General features: G+C 53.8%; 1 protein-coding gene across 1 annotated transcript in view; it reads left to right on the top strand.

Annotated features, from left to right (window-relative positions):
* SH3PXD2A (SH3 and PX domains 2A) overlaps positions 1 to 7,109 on the top strand; it is a 251,731-nt gene that overhangs the window by 235,536 nt on the left and 9,086 nt on the right. The window contains exons 11-14 of the mRNA XM_010859596.1: positions 638 to 975; positions 1,942 to 1,991; positions 4,552 to 4,671; positions 6,786 to 7,104. Coding sequence (XP_010857898.1) covers positions 638 to 975; positions 1,942 to 1,991; positions 4,552 to 4,671; positions 6,786 to 7,104 — 827 coding nt within the window. The remainder of the gene's footprint in view (positions 1 to 637; positions 976 to 1,941; positions 1,992 to 4,551; positions 4,672 to 6,785; positions 7,105 to 7,109) is intronic.

A 7,109-nucleotide genomic window follows, 5' to 3' on the forward strand; every position in this document is an offset into this window, starting at 1 on the left:
CTGCCTTCAATTCTTCCCAGCATCAGGGTCTTTTCCAGTGAGTCAGCTCTTTGCATCAGATGGCCAAAGTATTGGAGCTTCGCTTTCTCATTTCTTATTTTTTTTAATATTTATTTTTATTTATGTATTTATTTGGCTACACCAGGTCTCAGTTGCAGCATGCAAACACTTAGTTGTGGCATTGGGATATTGTTTCCTGACCAGGGATTGAACCAGGGCCTCCTGCATTGGGAGTGTGGAGTCTTACCCACTGGACCACCAGGGAAGTCCCCATCTTCTCCTTTCTTATCTCTAGAATTGCCCTCTGCTGTCGTGAGGCAGCAGGTCATGGTAAAATCTACCTTTTAGGCAACCCAAAATCTGAAGAATCTTCTCATGTCAAGGTCCCATGTTTGCCTGACTTTGCAGACCATGAGGGCCCACACCAAGAGGGATCAGGCAAAGACCTAGGAGACAGAGAGGAAGAAAGGGTGTTCTAGGCATCGTTCCACTGGCCCTCGTTCAGTTCTCTCCAGAGTAGTGGCTTTGCCAAGTGTCTTGCAGGTGCAGTAGAGAAAGCTCAGCCAGGCAAGGCCAGATGGAGCCTGGGGTCTGGCCAGGGCTCCCCCTTGATGCCAGGTCCCTCTCCTCCCTGCAGATACCTGGGCAAAGAGGGCTGGGCGCCAGCATCCTACCTGAAGAAAGCCAAGGACGAGCTGCCAGCCCGGAAGAAGAATCTGGCAGGCCCAGTGGAGATCATTGGGAACATCATGGAGATCAGCAACTTGCTGAACAAGAAGGCGTCCGGGGACAAGGAGACCCCCCCGGCCGAAGGCGAGGGCCCGGAGCCCCCCATCACCAAGAAGGAGATCAGCCTGCCCATCCTCTGCAACGCCTCCAATGGCAGCGCGCTGGGCATCCCCGAGAGGACCGTCTCCAAGCTGGCCCAGGGCTCCCCAGCCGTGGCCAGGATTGCCCCTCAGAGGGCCCAGATCAGTAAGAGCCTCTCGGACCCCCAGGTCCTCACCATGCCGCTCTTTAGAGAAGGGGCATGAGGTATAGGGCAAGCCCAAGGTGGGTGTGCATGACCCCCAGATTATTCTCCCCTGACCCCAGGCTCGCTGTGCCAGCTTGTCTTGTGCTGATCACATGTGGACAAGTCAGTTCCTTCCAACTGTGAAATGGGGCCCTCAACACAAGCCTGCTCTGTGAATGAGAGCTGACAGAGCATCGTGCTGAGCCTTACCCCTTCTTCCTGTTGCCTTCCTCCAGCTACCGGAAATCTGAGACACTTAGAGGGAGTACCTCCCTCCACAAGCTCTTTCAAGCAGTGTTCTTCCAGAATCTCCTCCTTTCGTACAGGAGAAACCCAGCTTCTGGCCCCTCCAAATCTCTGGCATCTCTGGGGCTGGGATGCCTGTGGTTGAGGGTTAAACTGTTCTGTATTATGAGGCCAGCTTCTGTTTGTGTCCAGCCATTCTTAAAATCTGGAGGAAAGCTGTTTTTCAGTTTAGTTCTGAACTTGTTTAAATTAGTTCTATGCCTGAAACCTTCTGAGCAGTCACTTGGGAAGGGTTTTGGGGGCATTTCCTCTTGTTTCGCACTGTGCTAGCTTCTAAAGATTTGGTGGATAGACATGGTCTCTTCTCCTAACTTTGAAAATCTGATCATGCTATCTACCCTTTCCCCTGAAAAAAAATGCCCCTGTGTCCATACATTTTGAAATGTGTGCATCGTTTTAGAGGGTTCACAGATCCCCTTGAAACACAGCTAAGGAAGCTTAAAGATCTGACTTCCCACAGAAGAAGCCCAACTGTGCTGTCTATGGTGACCGAGGGCACAATTTCCCCATAAACGTGGGACAGAAGCAGGGACTTCCAGGATCAGGAGGTCGTGCCCAGAGAAGGCAGGGAAGGCACTGTTGCCTGGCTGGGATTTCTGAAGCCTTGTTTCCTCTTCTAGGCTCCCCGAACCTGAGGACAAGGCCTCCTCCTCGCAGAGAGTCCAGCCTGGTATGTGTGTTCAGTTTGTCTTTCTTGTTCCCTTTCTGGGTGCACTCTCGTAGCCTCCAGTAGTTGACTATCTCCATGCAGAGCCTATTGGTCCAGAGCTTTCCCAGGGCCATGCTGGGGCTTCCAGCTCTGTGGGGTTGGGGGCAGGGAGGAAAGCCAGGGGATCCCAGCCTTCCTTGGGCCTAGCTGGACAGTTTTTAATCAAAAAGGCACTGCACTCTCCAAAGTTAAATAAATCCACCCTGGCCACGGCATTGGCAGACATAAACATTTAGACTGGCTGGCGAGAGTGTCCAGCCAGGGCATTGCCAGAGGCTGGAAATAGGGCTGCTCTCCATGCGAGCCTGGAAGCCATTCAGCTTTGCCTTCCTTGCTTGGAAGTGCCCGACGGATGCGATGGAGGCCAGAGCCTGGGAGGGCAGAGGATAGATCAGTGAGTAGCCTCAGTGGGAGGGTAGCAAATGGCAGGGACTGGATAGGCTGAAGCTCAAAAAGGCTCAGCACTGCTGTGTGGGTGGGGTTTTCTGGCACCCAGACTGTCAGGGAGGCTGGCAGGCTCTCAGGGTGCTGGGGCTTGGGGTGAGAGGTGGCAGGCAGAGAGCCCTAGAACCGAAAAATGTCATCCGGGGCCGCGGGATGCAGTGGAAAGAGTGGGGCTTTGCCAGGCATGGATTCATGCTCCACTTCTGACATTTAGGAGCAGTGAGCCCCTGGGCAGGTTGCTCACCTGCCATGGGCCTCAGTTTCCTTATTTATAAGAGAGGGGGACCATGCCACTCATCCCTTAGGGCTGTTATGAGGATGGGATGAGGTGGTGTGTGTAGAAGGCTGGTCATCAGCTTTTCATGTCCTCTGTCAGCTCTGTGTGCTGGGGGACAAGGCTTCCACAGTCATGTCAGGGCTTAGCAGCAAGATTTACTGTGATCAGTGACCTAAGCCCTGGGGAGGGGGATAGCAGCAGTCGCTGGAATGGTGGCCCTTCTGTAAACAGGACCTTGAAGGTATGGGCCCTGGAGATGGGACCGTGCTGGCCCTGGCCACCAGCCCCAGTGGACCTTCTGTCTTGTTTCCCCCTGCCCCTGGCTCCCCTTCTCCCATCTCTCTCAGCCCCACTGACTATTTTCAGGCAGACTTGATTTTGGCAAGAATGGGGTGATTCCTTCCACACCTACCAAGAGCAGAGCCCATAGAGGCAGATCTGCTCTTTCCAGCGAGGTCTGGCTGACTCCCACCAGGCTGGGGGTCACGCTGGGCTGGGACCAGGGCCACATATACATATGCTCACAACAGCAGGGCCAGGCACCAGGGCAGGGAAAGTTGACCGGATCATATCCAATCCCTCAAAACCATCCTCCCCCACCCTTCACTCACTCTGACCTGAGACAGTTCCGCAGTGACTGGTAGGAATAGAACATGCTGAGCCTTGAAGGACAAGGCAGGTTAAGAGGAATAGGATGGTGTTCAACTTTGGCTTGTATTTATAGAGTGTTTCCTGTGCCCCTGGCTAGACCAGAAGTTTTCATTCTCTCCTGATGCTGTTATTAGTTCCAGTTTACAGATGAGAAAGCTGAGGCTCAGAGAGGTCAAGGGCCTTTCTCAGGGTCACACAGCTGATGAACTGCTGACCTGGGTTTGGAGCCCACATGTATCCATCTGCAAGGCAGGGTCATTTGAGGTTGTCCTCAAAAGCTGCTTCCCCAACACTAGCCTCCCAAATACATGTACCTTTTTTATTTTAACCTCTTTGTATGATCCCAGGACATACTGGAAGTGATAGGGAGACACCAGGTCCTCGTTCGTCAGAGATGAGACCAGCCAAAGCTGGAATGTCCTCTCCGCAAGGTCAAGAGGGTTGTCCTGCTCGTTCATTCTTGGTTGCCTGGTGCCTTGAAACAGAGGCTGACACCCAGCAGACACAAAACAAACATTTGTAAAACGAATGATTGAGGCTCACAGGTCATGGGCTGGGGCCACATTCTAAATTTCTCTGCATGTCAGGCTTAGGTATCAACATGCCAGCATCTAGGAAGCATTTAGGCTGCCCAGCATGATCACCCCACCCCAGAGCAAGTGATCCTGAGCTTTATTCCATGCTTGCCTGACCATTGACACCATCATGATGACCGACCCAAGGGCTGTCTCACCAACCCCACAGTCCCTGACACCCACCCCACACCTCTGTAGCGAGGTGTCACCCCAGTGGACCTTCACCTGAGACTCAAGGATGTGACTTTCATCTCCAGGGGGGCAGTGTGTAGGGCTTTGTTACAACGGTTTCTTTGTTTTTTAACGTTCACTTTGGGACCTGAAAACTGGATTCCGAAGATATGAGTGGAGATTTACTAGAGGGTCATTTTCATAGCTCCAACAAGTTGCAACTGAATCCTGGGTATTCTTAGAGAGCCTGGGCAGGAGAATGGTCTCTTAAGGAGACACCCTGAGACTCAGGTGATTGATAATCCTCAGGTCACCTGCTGTCCAGCTGCTGTAAGTGCCACACTCACCTCTGTTACCGTTCTGATCAGGTGGGTCTTGCTCACTGAGCCCTTCTCTGCCTCAGGGATTCCAGCTGCCGAAGCCGCCAGAGCCCCCTTCTGTTGAGGTGGAGTACTACACGATTGCTGAATTTCAGTCATGCATTTCAGATGGGATCAGCTTTCGAGGTGGACAGAAGGCAGAGGTGAGCCTTGGGCTATGAGGCTAAGTGTTATAACTCATGCTGGTCAGAGACCTCCCGTGTTTCCCATTTATGTCTGGGGGTAGGGGCAGGGGGGAAACATTCCTGAGGGGTGGGCAGGAAAGGTGCAGAAACAGGACCTGCAAGGCTGAGAATTCGCCTAAAGCCTGTGTCACAGCCAGGACTAGAACCCACAGCTCATGTCTCCACCCAGCTCCCCTCACACCAGCATTTCCCAAAGCTCATCACAGGAGCCTGTGACGGAGACGCCTTGAAACAAAGGGCTTCTGGAGTCGAATGACTTTGGAGGAGAGTGACTTAAACAAAACCCAGCCAGCTTTGTTGCGTTAATTGCAGAACTTCTCAGAACCTAGATATAGGGGTGTCACTGTGTGTGTCTCTAAGAGGGGACTGGAATAGACCAGATCACCTACCTTCCTCGCCCAGGAGCACCTGGGGGCCAGGGTTCCACAAGACCTACATTAGGAAATGCTGTTGCTGGGAGAGCGTGGAGCAGGCAGCCAGAGTAAGGTACTGAGGACCCCAGTTCTGACCATGTCCACACCACAGGCACCTCTGAGCTTTGATTTAGGCACTTCTCCCCCAGGCTTTAATGAGCTCTCTCTGCAGATGGGTCATAGGCTCTGTCCTGCTCCCTCCCAGTCCATCCTCTTAGCATTTATTCCCCCAGGTTTTAATGAGCTCTCTCTGCAGATGGGTCATAGGCCCTTTCCTGCTTCCTCCCAGCCCATCTCCTAGCATTTATGAGACCCCGCTCTGTGGCCGGCGCTACACGTGGCATTCCAGGGGCCAGAGAAGATCCCTGACTCAGTCATTTCTCTTGGATGGCTCTGTGTAGTAATGGAGTTAAATCCAATACTTCCTGTAAAACCATCAAAAGAGTAATTGGGCAGTCTCTACCTATTGAGGAAGTGATATCCCCAACGTGGATGTTTTAAATCACATGCCTAGAACTTAGAACTAAATTTCTAAGAGAAATCATCCTCTCAGTGGTGCCTGTGCTTCCAGAAGAGCCTACAAAGTTCATAGTGTAAGAGAACTGACATTCTTAGGATCTACACAGGCAGGCATCTTGAGTGTGGAGCGGGCAGAGCGAGGGATGAAATGTAGGACCCAAGGCAGGGCAGGGTTTGCCGAGAGCTGGCCACAGAAGGACCATCTCCTCCTTCCTCCCTTCCCCCTCTGCCCCTAGAGCCAGTGCTCTCGAGACTCCCTCCTTCTCCCTGGGACCCTTCTTCCAGGAGTGTTCCACAGTTCAAAATTACAGTTGTCCCTCGGGATCCATGGGGGGTTGGTTCCACGACCCAGATCCTGGGATGCTCGATGCCCTCATGGAAAATGAATGCAGCTGGCCCCTGTATCCTGGAATGCAGAGCTTGCACACGTGGAAAGCCCTTGGTACAGCCGGCAAGCACACTCCTGGCCTTTCTCCAGTCTCAAGTAGCAGTTTAGAAAGAAGCTTCTTGGGAATGACTGAGAGTCCCAGCCTTCCCATGGGGAACCAACTCAAAGAGAGCTCCTCAGTGGTGGGATTTCAGTGGCGTGAAATGGCGTGAAGTGGGGAAGCCAGGGAGATCTGGTCTCAGGCTTTACCTGAGTTCCGTTCACCTGCCCCCTCCTGTTCTCTTCTGCCCTGAGAGACCCTTTCCAGGGACCCCAAGGGAGGGCCAGCAATGCACGGGGGATTGGAGGATGGGAGTGGTGGAGTGGCAATCTTCTGTACAGATGGGTCCCTGGCGAGTGGGGTTTTGTAGGGACTGAGAACAGGGCATTTTCTAAGCATAGTGGCTCAGCAGGAAGGGAAGTGAGGGTCTGTGCAGGAGGCCAGCTCCACCAGGGTGTTGACAGAGACTTGGAAGAACAGGGGCGGGGGCTTTGGAGAGAGGGAGTCCCCCACCCTGGAGATGACAGAGACCTGGGTTTGAATGCCAGCCCATCACTTCCTGCGCTGGGTCCTGCGCCACTTAGTCAGTGGTGTTAGCTTGTCCAGGAAGTGGAGCTGCTGTCTTCTAGAGCCTAGTGTCAGGGCCCAGCCCACACACGGTCGGGCACCGGCAAGTCCCCCAGCTCAGCGGCCTATCTGCCCCTTCCCCCAGGTCATCGACAAGAACTCAGGTGGCTGGTGGTATGTGCAGATTGGTGAGAAGGAGGGCTGGGCCCCTGCGTCCTACATCGATAAGCGCAAGAAGCCCAACCTGAGCCGCCGCACGAGCACTCTGACACGGCCCAAGGTGCCCCCGCCGGCACCACCCAGCAAGCCCAAGGAGGCCGACGAGGGTCCAGCCGGCCCCGGCGAGAGCCAGGACTCCCCTCTGAGGCTCAAGTACGAGGAGCCTGAGTACGACATCCCTGCCTTTGGCTTCGACTCAGAGCCGGAGCTGACCGAAGAGCCCACAGAGGACGGTGGCTCGGGGGACCGG

Source organism: Bison bison, unplaced genomic scaffold (genome assembly GCF_000754665.1).
Source record: "Bison bison bison isolate TAMUID 2011002044 unplaced genomic scaffold, Bison_UMD1.0 scf7180017864456, whole genome shotgun sequence".
Lineage (NCBI taxonomy): Eukaryota > Metazoa > Chordata > Mammalia > Artiodactyla > Bovidae > Bison > Bison bison.